This window comes from Sceloporus undulatus, chromosome 1 (assembly GCF_019175285.1).
Source record: "Sceloporus undulatus isolate JIND9_A2432 ecotype Alabama chromosome 1, SceUnd_v1.1, whole genome shotgun sequence".
Classification (NCBI taxonomy): Eukaryota; Metazoa; Chordata; class Lepidosauria; order Squamata; family Phrynosomatidae; genus Sceloporus; species Sceloporus undulatus.
The window spans coordinates 20,880,249-20,902,053 of record NC_056522.1 but is presented as its reverse complement, the minus strand read 5'-3'; the positions used below and the strand labels follow the sequence as shown (position 1 = coordinate 20,902,053).

Below are 21,805 nucleotides of genomic sequence, written 5' to 3'. Positions count from 1 at the left end.
CCTGAAAAAAATTGCTGGATTCCTTGGTGGCAGCCATCTTATACAGTTTGGGGACAATACAAATAAATAGCAAAGGAGAGGTATATTTGAATTTGGAAAATAGTGGGTTATTTTAAACTGACCTGGGGAATGGGAATGAAAAGTTCTTGATAATGTTGATGAGATGACCCTGGAAAAGTTTGGGATAGAGAAACAGTTTTTAGATCTCCAAAATAAAATTGGCTTGTACATGAGGAAATCCTGGGACTTCCAGAAACTTTTTTCCTTGTCTGGAGCAGATCTAAGAGCCTTATCCCATGAGAAAACAACATTGAAACAGATCTGGAGAGTAGCAGCATTCTCCGCTCCATACCCCAAGATGTTGTAGCACTTCAGCTCTCTTCCTGATGTCGATGGTTGTAAAAGCATGTCTTTTGTGGAACAGATTTTTCCAGCTAGAAAAAAGGCACGCATTTACAACTGTCTCCCACAGGAAGAGAACTGAAGTGATGTGACATCATTTGGTAAGGCACGAAGAAAGCTGCTACTCTCTGGGTCCATTTCTGCTTTGTTTTCTCATGCTATAAGGCTCTAAGTCTTCTGCAAAAGAAACATATGTATTTGACAATGTGATGTATTCAAAATAATGTAGGAGCTCTTTTGTCTTCTGCAGGGAACTTCTGGACATGACTTGCCGCCTTGCCAACACCTTAAAGAAAAATGGAATTAAAAAAGGAGATCGAGTCGCTATCTATATGCCAGTTTCTCCACTGGCAGTGGCTGCAATGTTGGCTTGTGCCAGAATTGGTGTTGTCCACACAGTTGTCTTTGCTGGCTTCAGTGCAGAATCCTTAGCAGGGCGGATCAATGACTGTGAGTAATTTTCAGATTCTGGGAAAGGGAATATAATACGTACTCAGTGTATTCCTTTGAGTAACATGGAGCTATGTTGTGCCCATAGTAAGCCATGTCTAGTAAACAATGTTGATAGCTTTCTCTCACTAGCCTATCTATGATCCTGTTTCTGAGATAAAAGTAGTATGTGTTCTATTAGTTTATTTTTGCATACTTGTGCCCATCCAGAGGTTTCTTGTTTGTGTGTATTTGAAAGCAGGATTTCTAGATTAATTTTAATCAATTTCTTCATGGATATTTCATGGTAATTTCAGTGTTGGCAGGAATTCATGTGAATTACTAAAATGCCCTGATTACATCCTGTGAGCAAGAATGTGGGACAAGTATATCAAGTAGTACAGTCGGCCCTTCTTATACACGGATTTAAGCATATACGGTTTAAAAATGTTACAAAAAAGTATAAATTTACCTTGATTTTCCATTTTTTATAAGGGACACCATTTTGCTATGCCATTATATGTAATGGGACTTGAGCATACATGGATTTTGTTATACACGGGAGATCTTGGAACCAAACCCCAGCATATAACAAGGATCCACTGTACATCTATTTGTAAACTGACAAGCTTGTACCCTCTTTACAACATGGCATTCTGCAGTTTTCATCTTGACAAAATAGCATACACTTCTATATTTAATATATGTTGTTATTGCAGGGTTTACAAATGGCCATACAATAAAAGTCTCTGCATAGTTTATAAATGTGGAATGGGTCTCCGTCACTGTGTTTACTACTTCTCCCATCTTCATGATTAGGTCAGAAGCAAAACTTAGTGTACTATGATACAAATTGTATGGGAAAAGTAGGGGTACATTTCTAGTTTTATATTAAGGCTCTTTGCTTGTTTTTGTTGCTGCTGCTACTCTAAATATCATACAGCTGTCTTTATCAGTTTGCTACATTAAGTGCTTGTTGCATTGTGACTCAGAACAGTATACATACAGCTGTTAAGTCCATAAATGTCTTCTCTTGCTAGCTGAATGCAAAGCAGTCATCACCTGTAACCAGGGTCTCAGGGGAGGACGAATCATAGAACTGAAGAAAACAGTGGATGAAGCTGTGAAGAAATGTCCAAGCATCAAGCGTGTCTTTGTGGCTCAAAGAACTACCAGCAAAATCCACATGAGAAGTCATGATGTTCTCCTTGAAGAAGTATGTTCATGGTGTTCAGTGTACTTCTTTTAATCAGGTATTCCTATAGGGCATTGTATTATCGTATTTCAGTGGACAATATAGTTCTATACAGAATCTTCTGTAAGATGTTTGAATTTGGACGGGGGAATCAATTAAAATGGCATGAAGTGCATTTGTAGGGAAGAATTAATAAGTGGTGGAAGGTGGAAGGTAACAGCCACTATTCTCGTCTAGAATTGCCTCTTTTCCTCTTTTATGAAGAAAACAGGAGGCTGGGAGACTCTATTTCCCCCACAATATGCAATTCTGTCCTCTAAGCTAACTAGTCCTACCTTTGCCTCTCCTTTTTTGTGGTTTATTGTGACATTTGAACTTGTCCATAATGTTTTGTGCTGAGTTTCTTCCTACAAATGTCCTCATATTCTGTACTCCAGTAAGAACTATTAAAAAGTGATTTTGAAGAAGGAACAAACAAAAAGAATGTTGCTATCAGAGACTTGTAGTCACCTCAAAATGAAATTATGATTTATCAGATGTTGGCATTTGAGGACTCTGTGTATTTTCATGTAGCAGCCATGTCATTTATTTAACAGTAATGTCAGCAGTGGAGTGTTTTAAGATTAAACCACCTGTTTTGCAGTTCCATAAGATAACACCAAGCATCACTGATGGCTCATGATCAGAATGTAAATAGTAGTACAGTGAGCCCGTGCCATACGTGGGCTCCTTATAGGCGGCTTTCAGCATACGTTGAAGCTGCCTGGGAAACAGGTGAATGCCTGGCGTGCGCGCATTGCCACGCAGCGAGCACGAGCCCCATTATATCCAATGGGGCTTGTGAATGGCGTGTGCAGCCGTGGGGGGTACATATGGCTGCGCAGCAAGCATGAGCTCCATTGGATATAATGGGGCTCAAGCATAAACATTTTTTTGCTTTACGTGGGGTGAGGGGCAGAATGGATCCCCCACGTAAAGCAAGGGCTCACTGTAGTAGTAATTTGTTACATGCAGGCAAAGAACAACAACAAATTAACAATTAACAACATCAGTTAAAACACATTAATTAAAACATGCAACAGTTTAAAAGGACAAATAAGACATACGCATTTTAAACCAGTCTGCATTTAAAATTCAATATCTTAATTTACAATTTAAAATTATCTGGATAAGCCTACGGGAAGAGACTGGTGTAGACTGGCGGGAAGAAAATGCTGTTTTGAATTTGGACAGCGTATTCAGCTGTCGAATCTTTTCCAGCAGCTCATTCCACACTCTAGGGGTGGCTAAAAAAAAGTCCTCTGGCTGAAAGTTGTCAACCTAGTCTTGACTGACTGGAGTAAATGCCCACCAGAGAACCTGAGTGTACGGGTTGGATCATACAGGAGGAGGAGATCTTGTAGGTAACCTGGATCCAAACCATGTAGGGCTTTAAAGGTAATAACCAAACATCAGGAATAAACTATTTTAGAACATGGCCACATAGCCCGAAAAACCCACAAAAAAACTAATAACCAACACTTTGTACTTTGCCTGGAAACTAATTGGCAGCCAATGGAATGATTTTCAGATCGGTGTAGTATCAGTATAATCTTGGATGTCTCAGTAATCTATTTGGCTGCCATGTTTTGAACTAACTGAAGTTTCTGAACTTGGTACAGAGGTAGCCCAATGTACAGTGTATTACAAAAGTCCAGCTTTGATGTTACCAGCATGTGCACTATCATCTTGAAGTCCTCCTGCTCTAAGTTGGTGTATCAGCCAAAGCTGATGGTAACCACTCCTGGTTGTTGCATCTATCTGAGCTGTCATTTGGCGCAAAGGATGCAACAGCACCTCCAAGCTATGAATACAGCTTTTCAGGGGGAGTTTAACTCCACTCAGGACTGGTTGACATACCTCCAAACCCAGGTTAGAACCTTTGACATTAAGCATCTCTGTCTTGTCTGGATTCAATTTCACTTTGTTATTCCTCATCCAGCCCATTACCTCCTCCAGGCTTTCAGTCAGAGGAGATACATTATTCTTATCTGAAGCTGTATTTGAAGGCATTGTCATTCGCTTATTGATAGCACCACGCCTCATGCCTCTAGATCAATGGTCCCCAAAATATGCCCTTTAAGAGATTTTGGACTTCACCTCCCATAAGCCTCCGCCATGTTGGCCAATAGTCTGGGATTCTGGGAGCTGAAGTCCAAAATCGTTTAAAGAGCCCAGTCTGGGGACCACTGCTCCAGATGATTTCTCCCAGTGGTTTCATGTGAATGTTGAATAGCATTGGGGATAGGATGTCACCCTGTGGTATGCCACATCATAGCTCCTTTTTTGAGGAGCAGATATCCTCAAGCCACCACTATTCGTAACCTGCCTGAGAGATAGGACCAGAACTACTGAAGCACAGTGCCTCCAATTCCCAAATCCCCTAGATCCATGGTGGTGAACCTATGGCACATGTACCAAGGGTGGCACGTGACGCCATTTTGCCACATATGGGAGAGGGAGGAGAAACAGGCACACACATGCCTGTTCTTCCTCCTCCCTGCCTTTTCCTGGCTTCCAACTGTCTCTCTGAGACAGCTGGAAGCCAGAAAATGGCACCACATGCCCCTGGCTCCTCCTCCTAGCCCTCTCCCGGCTTTCACCTGCCTCTCAAGTGGACGCCGGGAAAAGGGCGGGGGGAGGAGGAGCCATCGGTGTGTGCCACTTGCTCCTCCCCAAAGACCTTTCCTGGCCTCCAGCTGGCAGGGAAAGGTCCATGGGGAGGAGCAACGGCCCCGTGCCGGCTTCTCTGCACCCTGACTGACCCTTCCAGACCCATGGCTGCAGAGCTATGGGCCTGAAAGGGCCCGGAGGGGATGGAGAAAAGGCCCCGTGCTGGCTTCTCTGTGCCCCCATTGGCCCTTCCTGACTCCCAGCTATCTGTCAGACAGCTGGAGGCCGGGTAAAGGGTGGGAGAGAAGTCCCGCCCTGGAAGCCCCACCTCTGGGGGCGGAAGTCCCACCTCCTGGCACGCGGCCCCCACCCTAGGGGGTAGAAGCCCCACCCCCAGCATGCGAACCAAAAAAGGTTCGCCATCAATGCCCTAGGTGTTCCAGAGGGATACCATGGTCAGTGGTCTCAAATGCCACTGAGAGGTCCAAAAGCACCAGCAGGGACACACTTCTCCCTGTCAATGCTCAGGCGAAGATCGTCCACTAAGTGCCTTTGGCCCAGTCTGATGTACAAGCCATCCTTGCCAAGCATAAACATCTGGTTCCTTTGAACAGACCTTTTAAGTGACTTTGCTGTAGTAAGCATTTGACTGTATTTGACTGTATTTCTATAGATTTAATGTTTTCCATGATGAAATAGGGTATGATAAATCAAGAGAACTCAGATATATTTCCTGTAGCTCTAGCTCTACCACAATTATTACTGTTTTGTTTTGCTTTTTGTTTTTTATTCCTAGGGTTTGGGATGATGTTTTAAAGGTGGCACTGTGTTGCACTGAGGAAAATCATAAAGAAGAATGCATGGGCAATTTATGTACCAGAATTTATACTATGCACAAGATGGCATGGCTGCTTATTATCTGGATTTTACTTCAGAGGTTAACATAGCAAACTTGATTTTGTAACTGTTTCTGCACAGAAATATGAAACTAATTGAAGAAACCAAAGGACAACTTTGTCAAGCCAGAGCATTGTTACATTTTTTGTGAAATCTTTCATTTTAATTTTTTAGGAAATGGCTAAAGTGTCTTCCATTTGTCCCCCTGAAATCATGGACAGTGAAGATATGCTATTTATGCTTTATACTTCAGGAAGCACAGGGAAGCCTAAGGGAATTGTTCACACCCAAGCAGGCTATCTGCTTTATGCTGCCATAACGCACAAGGTATATGAGCAATTGTATCTGGGAAAAGCACATCTTTTGTTTTTAAACATAGCTGCAGTAACTGTGAAGAAGTGTAAAATACCGTATTTACCATTTTGAACATGTTTCATAAAAAATCCCCAGCACTTTTTAGGGATTTGAAGGATAATTTTGCCATGTTTTGGGAGCCCCATTGACCTGTTACTGGCCCAGTACAGTATAAGCCTTTTCCCCAAGTGACTAGAAGTCACTTCTGTGTTTAACAAAAGACACACTGGTTTAAAACAGGCCACCACTCCCCCAAACCTGGTGAAATTGCCTTTCATGGTCCCTACATATTTTTCAGTAAAAACTAGTTTTTAAAATTAATTTTTACAAAATTTAAGGGGCATGGGGTTTAGGAATAATTTAGAAAATCTGGGAGCCAAATTAAACTTGTGGTCTGCACTTTCTCCCTCCTGCTATGGAGTCGATCACGTGGGGGGAAATCCCGTGCAAAAATGGGAGTTTAAATTGGAAAAAAACTGCAAAAGCAGGTTGATTTTCACATGGCATCATTGTTAAACTAATGTTAACCTGGCGGAGAGTGGAGGGAAAGTAGACAAAAGCCATTCCTTTTTACTTTCGTAAAGTCCTGAAAGTAAAAAGGAGTGAGTTTTGTTTACTTTCCACTTGGGTTAACACAAATTTAACAATGACGTGTCAAAATCAACCTACTTTTGCGGTTTTTTTCTACCTTTTTGTATGGGATTTCCCCCGTGTGATAAACTTCTATGTTAAGATGTATGGAGAGACTAAAGTATGGTCTGAATCTTGACTAGATTCATCCCATTAATCAAATTTACACACATGTTGACACATTATTCAACAGTTAATTTGGTCAATCTACAGTAAGATTCAGGACCATGTTTGTCATCCTTTTACTGTAAAAATATGCCTTTAGCCAATAACAACTGTAATCCATGGAAAGATTTTGTTGGTTTTCTTGCCAGGAGTTGCACTTTTCAATGGGTATTAACCCAGAGTTCTGGAACCTGTTTTGTAAGCTCTTTGGTGAATCTTGGTTTGTTTAAATTAGGCAGCATTTTAGAAAATTAAAAATGTATTCACTTTAATTCCTTACTTTATGGATTAGACCCTTTGAATACTGAGAGAGCCACCTATACATTTTAATATATACTCATGTGTGTTTGTTCCAAATTTGTTCCAATAATTTTTCACTCCTGTGACCATTAGATGGTCAGACAGACTTTACAGACCGCCCCTAAGGGGCAGCAGGACACCACCCCTTTCCTGGATGTGGCAACCTCACACCGCAGTGACCTTGCGAGGGGGGCAAAAAGGAGCCACAAAAAGCAGCTCCTTTTTCTGCCCTCAAAGCCATGCCACGGCTGTGTGGCGCACCTTCGGCGCTGCATTATCTGGATACAGCGCCGGAGGCACGCTAAGATGCCCCGCGCCGTCTCGAGCAGCACACGGAATCATGGCATCTTGGAGTGGAGTAGGGCGTGCATCATCTGGATGTGATGCCCACAGGCTGCCCTTTCAGGCCAGTCTGTATAGGGCCAAAGTTAGGAGGAAGAAAGAACTGATGGAAAATTAGGAAAAGCCTTCCCCTCTCCATCACAGAACAACATAGTTAGACAGTTCAAAGAAGGTGAAACTCACTTTCCATTCCCTTTTCTTATCCTTCCAGCACTTCCATGAAGAGTTGTGAATATATCATTTCTATTTTTTGTTAACTGCAGTTTGGTGGTACATTCAAACCCTCATCTGCAACCAATCTTTTAAACTGTGGTTTGTTTGAAACAAGCTAACAAGGTGTTGGATTTGTGCTGCATCTGTTAACACTAAGGGCTGAAACAGATGGCCTAAAGGGCCACCTTTGATCACTGGATCGGGGCTGCAGCAACCACATGCTGCAGCCCTGATCTGGCGTTTTGCAGGATAAATGCTGCGCCACAAAGTTCCCTGTTGTGCAGTCGAGTGGGCGGTTTCACAGTGGCTTCTTGCCGGCTTCGGGGTGTGTATTGTCTAAGTGACACCCCCCCCCCCCCCCACAAAGAGGCCGTCTGTTTCACCCCTATGGTCCAAAACACACAGCAGAAATAATCCAGTTTGAGAATTCTTTAACTGCTCGGGCTCAGTGCTAAGGAATCCTGGGAGTTGTAGTTTACTGTGGCAACAAATTTCTGACAGATAAGGCTATATGTCTCAAAAAAACTACAATTCCCAGAATTAGCATTGAGCCTGGACAGTTACAGTGGCTTTGAATTGGATTATTTCTCATAACTTTTTATGTGTAGTAATAGCTATTAATTGAAATTGGTCTAGCAGGGACCTGTATTGAATTTTAGGATGCTGGTCTTTCTAAAACTGGATTAGTTAACAAGGCATATAATTGCATTTATCTCCCATACCCCTTTTGGGCATTTCCTGCAACTCAGTGAAGAAAGAATAATCCTTGAAATGACTGTGTTCTGTAAAGAACCGACAGCTGGCAGAAGTCCTGTAATTCTTCTGTAGTTATTGATTAGATATATTTTTCTCATGCTTCATGTGAAACCATGAATTAGAGACCTTGGCTGCATCCACACCACAGAAATAATTCAGTTTGACATCACTTTAACTGCTATGAAATTCTGGGAATTGTAGTTTGTTGTGGCACCAGAGTAGACCTTGGCTGCATCCACACTGCAGAAATAATTCAGTTTGACATCACATTAACTGCTATGGAATTCTGGGAATTGTAGTTTGTTGGGGCACCAGAGAAGAGGTGCCACAAGAAACTACAATTTGCAGAATTTCATAGCACTGAGCCATGACAGTTAAAGTGATGTCAAACTGGATTATTTCTGCAGTGTGGCTGCAGCCCTTGAAATCTGAAATGTGAGGTTATGTCTTTTCTTCACCACATGGGGGTGCATCACACAGTATCTGACTGCTGAAGGTTAGTGATAACAACAATCTGCAAGGAGAAAATGTGTAAAACTTTAGTCACCTTATTGTTCTTTTTACAGCATGTATTTGACCTCAAGCAAGATGATATTTTTGGTTGTGTGGCTGATATTGGTTGGATCACAGGACACAGCTATGTAGTATATGGACCACTCTGCAATGGATGCACCACAGTTCTGTTTGAAAGTACTCCTGTTTATCCTGATCCAGGTGACCTAATAAAATTGCAAATATAATATGTAAAAATGCTACTGAGTGTAGGGAATGGCTGTAGTTTATTGGTAGAGCATTTTTGCTTGCTAAAGATCTCAAGCTATGTTTTCAGATAGAGCTGGAAAAAGATTCCTGCCTGGAAACCTAGAGAGTTGCTGTCAATCATACGGATAAAGGACAAGGGGCCTCCTAATTTACAAAACCTCTTCTGAACTCTAATCCCATGTCAGGATCTTCTCTAAAGTATCCCTTCTCAGGAAATAAAAACAGAAAATATAAGTTAAAACTAAATGCCAAGTAGGAACAATAACATACAGTTATTTTAACAAATATATATTTTATTTATTTATTACAATATTTGTATCCCACTCCATATCATAAGCAGTGGCTTGCCATAAAATCAGTTTAAACAATTTAAAATGAAAAACAATAACAGTAGTTTTAGCATTTTGAGAATATGTTAAATGACTGAATAATTTAAAGAGTTAAAACAGATATTAACGAAATCATTAAGGGCCCTTTAAAACTATATAATTATAGCATTGCAGTTACACCATAACTACCATATCCTATGGAATCTTGGGATATATGGTTTGGTGAAGCACTAGAGCTCTCTGACAGAGAATTCTAAATATCCCTATCTAAATTGCAAATCCTGGTTTGAGTCCCAGCTGCAACATGTAAGCCTACTTGGTGACCTCAAACAAATCACACTCTCTCAGTCTCAGGATGGCAATGGCAACGCCCCTCCCCCAAAGAAACTTGCCAATAAGACCCCATAATAGGGTCACCTTAGGGCTGCCATAAGTCAAAACATGGAGGCAAACAATAACAACAATAATAAACTGCAGAACCTAGGATTCTACAAGATGGTGCCATTGCAGTGAAAGTGGAAGCAAACAAAAGAACTGTACGTTCCAAAGGTTTTAATAAAAAGCCAAATTTTAACTTGGTGCCAGAATGAAAGCAATGTTGGTGCCAATTGAACCTTAAAGGAAAGAGCATTGTACAATTGGGAACTTAAGAAGATAATGAAGGTGAGATAAAAAGTTTGTTATAATGTTCCATCCACATAGTATTCACAAGCATGCTAATTAAAGCAAGAGCATGTAGTGCATGGTCCCTAGTGTCTATCTCTGGCTTTCCTTTGGCTGTGCAGAACAGTTTTGTTGACGTTGTAGTTTGCCAATGGGCCCATCATTCTGCGTGACTAAGGATGAAAATCTTGGTGACACAAAATAGTTGATAGTAATTGCAATATTATTGTTAATCTGGGTAGATTCCAAGTCAAATTTAGTCTTACTTTTTAAATTAAGATTGCTGCACCAGTTTATTTCATACACTGCACATGGCTGGTATAGAAATGTTTAGGACTGGAGTGTCAGTTTTGTACAACAAAGGGGTCAGTATGGACAGGGAACAAAGGAATACATTTCAGATCATGCTAACTATTTAACTCTATTTTCCTGTTTTGATTGAGCTGGAAAGATTTAGAGCCTTATAATGTGAGAAAAGAAAGCTGAAATAGATTGGCAGAGTAGCAGCTTTCTGTGTTCCTCTTTGCTTGCCAGTGAAGTACTTCCTTTCTCATCCTGATGGAGACAGTTGTAAAAGCATGTCTTTTGTCATGCTGGAAAACTCTGGCAAAAAGCACAGCTTTATTACTGTCTTGCTCAGGAAGGAGAACAGATGTGCTATGACAGCATGTGTAGAGGCAAGGAGAAAGCTGCTGCGCTCCCAATCCATTTGGGCTTTTTTTTTTCATGTGATAAGACTCTTAGAGCTAGTCGTGCTTATGGAATTTACACCACTAGCTTGAGATAACTGTTTCAAATTTTACAGGTCGCTATTGGGAAACTGTGGAAAGATTAAAAATAAATCAGTTTTATTGTGCCCCTACTGCCTTACGTTTGCTGCTGAAGTATGGAGATGAATATGTGAAGAAATATGACAGATCTTCTTTAACTATCCTTGGATCAGGTGAGGATGCGCAGGTTAAGTTATTTCTCCATTTGAAGTTCATTGTTCAGTTGATTTTCTTTGAATACAGAATTTCCACAGGTCTGTTCTGAAGCAAAAGGATTGTGGGGGAAGAAACCTGAAGAATTTTGGTTAATGACTAAAAATTATGACACCAAACACTCTTGCTCTTTATAGCAAGAAGGGATCTTCAAGAGATGCTATACACATTTTCCTTGAAAACTTGCAAGTTTTTCTTAAATTCTGCCATCTCTTAAACCATATATTGTGGTTGACAGTTGCTCTTCTTGAGACTTTCCTAGTCTTGTGTGTAAACCAGTGGTGGAAATTGTGTGGCCTTTGGACTGTATGAAGCCTTGCAAGTTCCCATGCAGACCTCACTACCTCAGGGTCTGCAAACCACTACTTAAAGTAAAAAATTGGCCAAAAATCTTTCTGAGGGTATATGTTTGGGCTTAATTGGGCATTAGACCACATCGAGTGCATTTACCTTAGCTTGAAGACCAGGGAGAGTCTGGGGATTCTGTTGGTTTATCGTCCACCCCGTAACCTAACAGACTCCCTAGCCGAGCTGACGCAACTAGTCTCGGAGCTGGTGTTGGAGTCGCCTAGGCTGCTGGTCCTGGATGACCTCAACATCCCCCTTGAGACTGGGTTGACCAACCTTACTGGCGCAGCTCGGGAGTTCATGCTTTCCATAACAAACGTGGGCCTCTCCCAGATAGTCTCCGAGCCTACACACTGTGCAGGTCATGCCCTCGATGTGGTCTTCTGCATGGAACAGGCATATCTGTGGGCGGAGCTAATTAGTATCTCTGCTTTGTCGTGGACGGATCATTTTCTGGTTAAGGTTGGACTCAAGGCCACTATCCCTCTCTCCGGGGGTGGAAGACCGATTAGAATGGTCCGCCCTCGAAGGCTGATGGAACCCGCTAGGTTCCAAGAAGCCCTAGAGGGTATTATGGTTGGCAGTGCTGGCGACTCTGTCGAAACTCTGGTTAATATGTGGAATAACAACTTTACCAGAGCGATTGACATGATCACTCCCAAGCATCCTTTCCAACCCGCTCAAAATCGTAACCTTTGGTATACGGAAGATCTTAGACAAATGAAGCGGGCTGGACAACGACTAGAGCGCCAGTGGCAGAGAACTCAACTCGTATCCGATAAGACACTTCATTTGACCTTTCTTGGGTCCTATCAAGTGGCGATAGATGCAGCTAAGAAATCCTTCAATTCTGCATCTATCGTGTCTGCAAAATCTTGTCCTGCTGAGCTGTTCAGGATAGCGAGGAACCTAACCCAACTACCTCCTACCCAGAACCCTTTATTAGATTCTTCTGAAGCCTGCTGCGACGCTTTTAATGATCATTTTGCAGATAAAATCTCTCGGATAAGAGCTGATTTGGATGCCAATTTGAGCACAGAGACAACTAGAGAGGCATCCAGTGCCTCCACCATTACTGTTAGACTGGATCAATTTGAGTCGGTAAGTACTGAGGATGTGGACAAGCTTCTTAGTAGTTTGAAAAAGACGACTTGCCCTCTTGACCCTTGCCCAACCTGGCTGGCTATCCAGGGGGGGAGAAAAATCATGGTGATGCTGAAAAACATAATTAATGCATCCTTCAGGGAAGGCTCTCTGCCTCCCTGTCTCAAGGAGACAGTAGTTAGACCACTCTTAAAAAAGCAATCCCTGGACCCCCTGGATAGAAATAACTACAGACCAGTCTCATTTTTGAGCAAGGTGATCAAGAGAGCAGTCACCAATCAACTACAAGCAGTCTTGGAGGAAACGGATTTTCTGGATCCATTTCAAACCTGATTCAAGACGGGATATGGAGTTGAGACTGCCATGGTCGCCTTAGTCGATGATCTCCATCTGGGCATCGACAGGGGCAGTGTGACCCTGCTGGTGCTCTTGAACCTCTCAGCAGCCTTCAGTACCATTGACCACGGTATCCTTCTGGAACGCCTGAGGCAGTTGGGTATTGGAGGCACTGCATTGCAGTGGTTCCGGTCCTACCTCTCGGGGAGGTTCCAGATGGTGTCGCTTGGAGACAGTTGTTCAGCCAAGAAGGAGCTCGAATTGGGCGTCCCTCAAGGCGCGATTCTGTCCCCAATGCTGTTTAACATTTACATGAAGCCGCTGGGTGCGATCATCTGGAGACATGGGGCGGGGTTTTATCAGTACGCTGATGACACCCAAATATATTTCTCTATGTCTTGGACTGAAGCAGTGACTAAGGATGGCATCTCTCCTCTGAATGCCTGTCTTGGGGCAGTAATGGACTGGATGAGGGAAAACTGACTCAAGCTGAATCCAGGTAAGACGGAGGTACTCGCTATAGCAACCCCGAATCCAGGAATGGAGTTGTGTCAGCCAGTTCTGGATGGGGTCACACTTCCCCTGAAGGATTCTGTTCGCAGCTTGGGGGTGCTCCTTGACTTGTCGGTCCAACTGACAGCTCAGGTGGATGCGACAGTCAAGAGCGCCTGCTATCAGCTCCGTCTGATACGCCAACTGCGCCCCTTCCTGGAGCCGAGGGACCTGGAAACAGTAGTACATGCACTGGTAACCTCTTGATTGGACTTCTGTAATGCACTCTACTTGGGGTTACCCTTGTGCTAAGTTCAGAAACTTCAGTTGGTACAAAATATGGCAGCCAGATTGATCACGGGAGCTTCTAAGAATGACCATATAACACCGGTCTTGAAGTCCCTGCACTGGCTGCCTATTAGTTTCCGGGCAAAGTACAAGATGTTGGTGATCACCTTTAAAGCCCTACATGGCTTGGACCCAGAGTACTTGAGGGAACACCTTCTTCCCTATTGTCCACCCCGCACTCTAAGGTCCTCTGGAAGAAATCTACTACAGCCAAAATCTAGATTAACATCAGTTTCCCAGAGGGCCTTCTCTACTACTGCTCCTAAACTATGGAATGACCTGCCAGAGGAGATCTGTCACATTTCCACTCTGACAGCTTTTAAGAAAGCACTCAAGACGGATCTCTTCCGGCAGGCCTTTCCAACTTAGTTACCCTCCCCAGATATAGAGATATTGTCCCCTCATTTGTCTATTCTTCCCCGCCTATGTTTCTGCCTTTTTTAAATGCTTTTAATGTTTTTAATGTTTTTATACTATTATTGTTTAATTCTGTTTTAGTACTGGGTATGGGGGGCGGTAGGTCTAGGGTTTGATTTTTAACTTCATTGTAATTGATGTATTTTATTGTTGTAACCCGCCCGGATTCTTTGTGATTGGGTGGGCTATAAATAAATCTTTTTTATTATTTATTATTATAATCACTGTTTTAGTGATCAAAACACTGCTCCATTCTTCTCAAAAACAGTCCCCCTCAACAGTGGTGACTGTAACCCTACTCCTAATTCTGGTACAGTGATGGGTATTGTATGCCCAAGCTCAAGAGAACCATGCCCTTTCATTCCTCTGGGCATGCCCATTACTGATCTAAATGTGGCTGTATTTTTATTTCATCCTGTTTCATTTCTCAATATGTTCAGAGAGGACGTTTTTTATCATGCAGTCGAAGATGCTTTCTGTTTCAAAAAAGGGCTCTTTTACGGCCTACATTGGCCTAAAGTGGGCCACAAATGTGATACAAATGCTCCATACACCTACAAGAGAGCATTTTTGGGCAAATGTTATTGAGGTTTTTTTTAAAATATATATATAAAATTTGTGTAAAAATTTTAACTCCGGGGGAGGGGGGGAGCATGAGGGCTTTTTTTGGGGGGGGGGGGGGGGCTGGAACAAAGTCCCTGAGGCCACATTCATGGGCCGCACTTTACCTATCCCTGTTCTAGTCGTAAGCTGTCCAATTCCTTCAGTCATTCCATAGATAATTAAATTTATTGATCAAAGATAAACTATTTTCACTAGAAGTCACAGTTTTTAAACATTGTTTTGAATTTTAGTGGGAGAACCAATAAACCATGAAGCATGGCAGTGGTTCTACGATGTGGTAGGAGATGGAAGGTGTACTGTTGTGGACACATGGTGGCAAACAGGTAAAATAATGACAATACAGTAAATGAATATTCACAAAAAAGCAAAGGAGTACTTTGTGTTATCTGGCTATTGTCTTAAGTGGCAACCTGATTACAGCCATTATATTTGCTAACAATACTGAACATGTTACATCAGTTGTTTTTCCAAAAAGAGCAATCACTTCAGACAAGTACACAATTATGTCTTCTTGAAAACATCTAGATTATGGTTTATGTTTTCAGCATATACTATCTTTGCGTATGCTGTAGATTTAAATCATTAAATGATTTTCAAAGTTATTGAATTGTCATTTTCAAAACAATGATTCTAGGAAATGTAGCTGAATGGGAAAGATTTTTGAGGGACAGGACTTCTGGGAAACATGTTCTATTACAATGTGTTTATGGTGTTTTGAGACAAAGGGTATAGTACAGAATTCAAAATATTAAGCATTCAGTTTCTGGTTTTGCTATAGAATAGAAGTAAAGTGTTGTTGTTGTGTACCGTCAGGTCCATTTTGACTTATGGAGATATCATGGGGTTTTCTTGGCAAGATTTTTTCGGTGGGGTTTGCTTTTGCCTTCCTCTGAGGCTGAGGGAGTATTTTGCCCAAGATCACCCAGTTGGTTTCAGTGGCTGAGCAGGGATTCAAACCTTGGTTTTGAGTCAGAGTCCAATGCTGAAACCACTGCACCATGCTGACTCTCTGCTAGAAGTAAACTTAAAATTCCTGTGCTGCTGCCTGTAATGTTCTTTCCAATAACCAAACCTCTTCTTGCTGGCATTTTTGCTTTGTTGCCTCCTGTATCTGAATGCTATTATCAGTTGAAAGTATGCTCCTTCCAAAGAAAGAAAGTGAAGGGAGGAGGAAGAAAGACTATCAACCTGTTTAGCTTATAATAACCATTAGGAAGATGGGAGATGGGGGTCTGTCCAGTTTCACTGTGTCCTTCTGGCACACCACAGTGTAGCTATAAAATACTGAGATTTGTAGCTTGCAATCCCCTAGCACAGCCTTAAGGGATGAAGAAAAATATGGTGTCTTTATTTCTTTTCCCATTCCTTGACCCCCATCTCAAGGCTTCTGGTCTTGTCTACACTGCTTAAAATCTGCCCTCCTCCTGAATTTGTGGCAATAAGGCCACACAATGCATGGCTCTATCTGTCCCAAATTTGGTGTATCCTTCCTTTCTGCAGAATTTTTAAACTCTGGAATTTTTCTCGGAGTTTGCACCCTGCCACCCCAGCTCCCAACACTGCTTTTCCCACTCCTGTCACCAATGCCACCTTCAGACATTTATTTTAAATGTCACATCTTAATTTTCAATTGGAAGGGGAAGGGTTGGGATGGAGAAGAAAGAAACTGGATGGTGTGAGAGAGAAACTCAAGCTGCAAGGTGAGTGAATGGTTAAGACTGAGGGATGTATGCCATGGGGTTAAAGAAATTTTCTTTCTCTACTATGCAGTGAACTTTCAGAAGAAGTGAAAGGAAAAATATATTTCCCACACTTCAGAATGTTCTCCCGCACACTATATACCTAGCTATTAAAACAGCAGGTTCTTAAAAGGAACAGTGCCTGACTTGGTTTTCCCTCCTCCTCCCCCCCCCTTTCTCTTCTCTTTTTATGTTTGTGCCCCCCCCATTGACTTTTTCCTTTTAAGAACGAAATCTTGATAGTAGGAATAGTGTCATTAATCATCTTCATAAGATTCACTGGAAGCCCTTTTTGGCTGAAGAAGGGTATACAATTGCTATAAAAGTGATTAAAATGTGCTACCTAATATAGCAGGGGAAATATGCAGTTTCATAGAAAGGAAAGGAAGTCCCCCCCCTTCCCCATACCTGAAATAACACTCCTCCAGCTTGAGTGACACTACAAAGTTTATATCCTAAGAGCAGCCCTGTTTATTTCTGAGGCTGCATTGTAATCTTTTGCTTCAAATTCAATTTCTAAAATAATATTGGTCTAGCCAGTCTCATAAACTAATTATTTGAAACAGAATGATTTCTCCCTATAATGATTGCTGCTGAAAAGCCATAAATGTCTCAAAAGCTGATTACTCAGTGTATACAATGTGAATCCACACATTTATGAGAGATCTATTGTTTCCTGTGGATATAAATGCTCCTTAAAACAATAATTCACATATAGAGTTTATGAGGATATGCAGTGTGTGTTAATTTTCTATAGTGTTACCTCAATTGCACATCTCACAATCAATTTAAAAATAGCTCATTAATTGCTGTTTATCCTTTCTGGAGCATTGCTCTCTTAAGCAGCAGTGTGCCACAAGATAATCAACTTGAACAGGCATAAAGATTAGCAAATCAGGCTTTACGAATCCATTTGAAAGCATTGGGGTGAGTGGATAAGTGAGAGGGAGATTATGGGAGAGAGTATATCAGTGGGGTGGAGGGTGAGAGCCAGGTATAGTACAGACAGAGAGCTCATAGTACAGACCTTAACTATTAATATATTTGGAAAATATGATCAGGCTCTTGTGTGACAGTACAGTTTCCAGACCCTGTGTCCCAGTGAATCTCATTTAGTATTCTCAAATGCAATATTAATTTCCATAATTTCAAAGGTTGCAGTAAGACTGGTTGCCCATCTAGCCAAACATTATTTACTGTGACTGGCAGTGCTACAACCCACAGGTTTCTTCAACAAACAAAGATGTGTTAAAAAACAAATAGGAGAAATGAGGTGGAGTAATAGCCTACATCAGCCTATATTTCAGAGAAAGGAACTGGCAAAACCACCACTAAGTATTCTAAGTGCTTTTCATAATGTGCTGTACTGTCTGCTGTTTTTTTTTAAATGATCTTACTTGTTAGGAGGGCAGGCTTTCCCTAGCTTGTTATGAAGGCAGATCCTCCTTTTTCACCCAGGTCTGCTTGGGGAGTCTTCATCTGGACTTTGCCATTCCACCCTGCGACGGGAATTTGACATTTGTACCAGTAAATAACTTTTATTCAGTTAGAAGTGTTTTTCTGCTTATCTTGTCGCATTTCTAGCAATGTGGCATGGGCTTGGATCCAGTTTGGGGGAGATGGGACATGTGTTCTTGCCATTTTTCTCTTTCCAGGGATCCTCTTAAACATTGAGAATATAGGCTAATTGAATCCAACCCAGCTCAGGGGCTGCTCACCTGTCTTACTCCCAGTTGGTAGAGCTACTGCACAATGGCCTACATCCAGGTGGATACTGTGGTTTCCCCTCAGCAGGTGGTCAGGAATGGGGCTTGGTTGTTCATTGGATTCCAGGCAGGCTGTTGGATGACTGGATCCACGTTGCATGCTAGGCCAAATTTATACATCTATAAATAATGAAGTTGTGATCTCTTTTCTGCAACTGTATTGTGTTTTGTTGCCTGTGTGTTCATCTGAACCCCAGTCTTACCCAAAGACCCAGAAACATTTCCAGTGAAACTGATACTTTAGAGAGGCTGCACCAATGACATATTAAACAGTAGTGTAAAGAAAATGGCAAAATGTACAAGGTGGTATTCCACCTTGTACTGTTTCTGAACAATAATGGAGACTTCTTGTCTTTTTTTTTTTAAACTGGAAAGGAGCTTTCTCTTTCATGTCCTTTCTACATGTTTTGAAATAATGGTGGGCTCTGTGGTTTGGCACCATTTCTCTAAAATAAAGAGCAGCTTCAGCAGGCAGTTGCCAGCTGAGCAAAATAAGAATATAAGCACATTTGGGGGTTTGCATGAAACCAGTACTGAAAGATTAAGTTACCCAAGGTACTTCTGAATTTGGCACAATTGCGTTAAGATGCGGTTGAAGTGATTACATTTTTTAAGAAAATGTATGACAAGGACTGATACTTGGGAGCAATTTGCAAATTGCATCTACTGTCTTTAAGTGTGGGCACATTTGATACCCTTCTCATATTTGGTGTTCATGTATTCATAACCTGTTTCCATATTCTGACACATGAAGTATTCCTGTTTCTTGTCCTTTGGCAGGAGCAGAGGCTTCTACTTCCCCAGACTTTGATAAGGACAAATAAGATAAAGAGGTTAATGCCTTAAAAGTACTGTATATAATATAAGCAGTAACAATGGCTTTAAGATTTTTTGTGATTTGTAATTAGGGCACACAGCCATCCATTACCTTTTAGACTTCTCAAAGAACTTTCCCATTAGTGTATAAGCTATGTTTGATCCCTGATCTCTATAAATGAAAAAAAGATGGAGGATTGCTGTTTTGTGCCAACTAGGGCAGCGCTTCTTTCTATTTCTCCAGCCTTCAGAGGGCAAGCAAGAGGCAAAATCCTGAGATAAGAGTACTAATAAATTATAGACATTTAGTAGGAGATCTTCATTTGGTGTAAATTACTACAATTGGGGGAATTGCATATATTTATGCCAACTGATGTGTGTGGCTTTTATTACTGTGAGGACCAATATTTCTTTGATTTTATTACTGTTGCTTCTTTTTGTATATTTGCTAGTGTTAGGCTATAAAAGATCTGATTAAGGTTGAAATCTCTGATCTGATTTAACATTTATCCTGATAGAAATGAGGAAAGAATGATTAAGAGGCTCAGTCCTGAATTGAAAATAATCGCAGAATGCCCATAATGGGTGGGAGGATCTAATCCTATACAATAATAGCATTTTAGTCTCATAAACCGCTTTTCGGCAAACCATTTGAAGTGCTGTGAAAACAGCCCAAGGAAGCACATTCCATAATGTCCTTGCACTTCTATCATTGCTGTTGAAATCACTTGCTAAGTACATAAAATTGGGTTGAATATAATTTTCTAGTCAGCTGCCCAGCTCACGGAGTAGAAGAACAGAACAAGGAGCTTCTCTGTATTTTTAGATGGGAGCTAAGAACCTGAGCCCATATTAGTCTAGCATAGGGATTTTTGTTTTGTTTCATGAAGTGTAGAATCAACAATAGAGGGTAAATTGGTATGGTAAAGGTGTTGACTAATAGTTCCAATAATGCATGGTATTACCATGATAATGGCTGAGGATGGGGGGGGGATATCCAAAATGTTGTGTTAGTATTGAAAGGAAGCTCTAGGACACAGGCACAAATCATGAAGCCCTTTGGATGTTGCTAAACCAAAACTCCCATCAGTCCTGGCCAGTGTAGCCAGTGGTGAAGAATGTTGGGAGTTGAAATGCATCATTTCAGCGAGCGGTATTCCTCTTCCCTGCTGTGGAATGTGATTGTCACCTTCACATGCTCAAACATGTTTTTCTTTCCAGTGTGGATGATTTGGCAGTCTTATAATGCCAGTTAGCAATGGGGAAGGAGCATGATTTGGGTAAATAAGAAATCTGTTTTAACCCTGACTGCCGATTGTCCATCCCTACTCTAATAGTTAAGTTTGTCTTTGCTCTTAGCCACCCAAACTAGTAGCACAGGGATGGGCAATCACCAGTCAAGATTAAAAGCCAGATTTCTTGTGTACCCAAATCATGCCCCATCCCAACTATTTGTTTGGAAGAATAGTGATAAACCTCTCTCTCTCTCTCTGTCTAATCTCAGTAAAGTTATGCTTTAAGAAGTATGCCCATTCAGGATTCTGGGCACCTGGAATACCTAATGTACCCTGGCAGTCCAGAGTGATGGGGATCCTAAATGAAAAACATAAGAAAATGATTAGACCTTAATGAATGATCTCCTTTTCATGTGAATTGTTAGCAAAACCTTTCAATTTGGGGGGTGGAGGTATTTCCATTACAATGAATGATAGATCTGTTTTTGTTAAATGTAGTTACATTTTTTGCCTTTTTTCAATTAGAGAAGAGTAGAGAATGCATGGATTTCAGCTGACTTTCTTTCCTCATTATTTTTCCAGAAACTGGTGGGATTTGCATTGCACCTCGGCCTTCAGAAAAAGAAGCTGAGATAATTCCAGCTATAGCAATGAGGCCCTTCTATGGGATTAACCCAGTACTGATGGATGAGAAGGTGAAAATGCAGAGAAATATGCAGTAAATAAGATGAGTCTGAGTTTATGTATTAGGGCCAAGTGCTAAGGCTATAGCCAAATATCCCATCTTAAATATTTTGAAATACCAATTTTAAAATTTAATAAATTTTAAATATATTTTTCCAAGATTTCCATGCAACTGCTCCATAGGAGTTTGGAACCAAAAAGTTTAGAGGGATCATAATAAACTAAAATTTCCTGTGAGTCAGATTGATGGCAGACTTGACTATACAGTGGCCCCTTGGTATCGGCTAGGGATGGTTCCAGGACTCCTGTGGATACCCATGGATGACCAAGTCCCATTGAATACAGTGGCATAGTAAAATGGTGTCTCTTACATAAATTGTAAAATCAAGGTTTCCTTTTTGGAATTTATGGGGCCATGCAGACAGGGCAAAAGGAGCTGCCACAGGCGACTCCCAACCTGATTGCGCTGGGACTATGGCAACCGCATTGGCCTGTTTCTTGAACCCGGCCACTTTTCACTACACCTTTTTGTGCTAGCTCTTCCAGGTTGCCGTTGTCTGTGCAGCTTCCAGCCGCTTTCAAGGCATGCATTGTATAAACTCCATGCTCCCAAGGCTGGCACTTTTGGCTTGTCTGTTTCAGGCCCATATTGTTTTGAATATTTTCAAACCGTAGATGGTTGAATCTGTGGATAAAGACTCATTGGATATAGAGGGCCAACTGTACTTTTTTAAGGAAGCTGTGGCATAAATGGCCTATAGCTGCTCTAGAAAATAGCTAGAGGTTCCTGGAGCATTTGGAATCAATGTGCCCAGTTGAGAGGG

The 21,805-nt window shown here is 41.5% G+C and overlaps 1 protein-coding gene across 6 annotated transcripts in view; it reads left to right on the top strand.

Annotated features, from left to right (window-relative positions):
* ACSS1 (acyl-CoA synthetase short chain family member 1) overlaps positions 1–21,805 on the top strand; it is a 54,606-nt gene that overhangs the window by 20,370 nt on the left and 12,431 nt on the right. For 4 of the 6 annotated variants that reach the window (XR_006101398.1, XM_042445354.1, XM_042445351.1 and 1 more), the window contains exons 3-9: positions 653–852; positions 1,872–2,047; positions 5,750–5,902; positions 8,902–9,049; positions 10,895–11,032; positions 14,972–15,064; positions 20,880–20,992. Coding sequence is in view for 5 of the 6 variants with exons in the window: in XM_042445354.1 (XP_042301288.1) it covers positions 653–852; positions 1,872–2,047; positions 5,750–5,902; positions 8,902–9,049; positions 10,895–11,032; positions 14,972–15,064; positions 20,880–20,992 (1,021 nt within the window). In the remaining variant the exon portion in view is untranslated. The remainder of the gene's footprint in view (positions 1–652; positions 853–1,871; positions 2,048–5,749; positions 5,903–8,901; positions 9,050–10,894; positions 11,033–14,971; positions 15,065–20,879; positions 20,993–21,805) is intronic. The other 2 variants (XM_042445353.1, XM_042445355.1) reach the window with 2 other exon arrangements.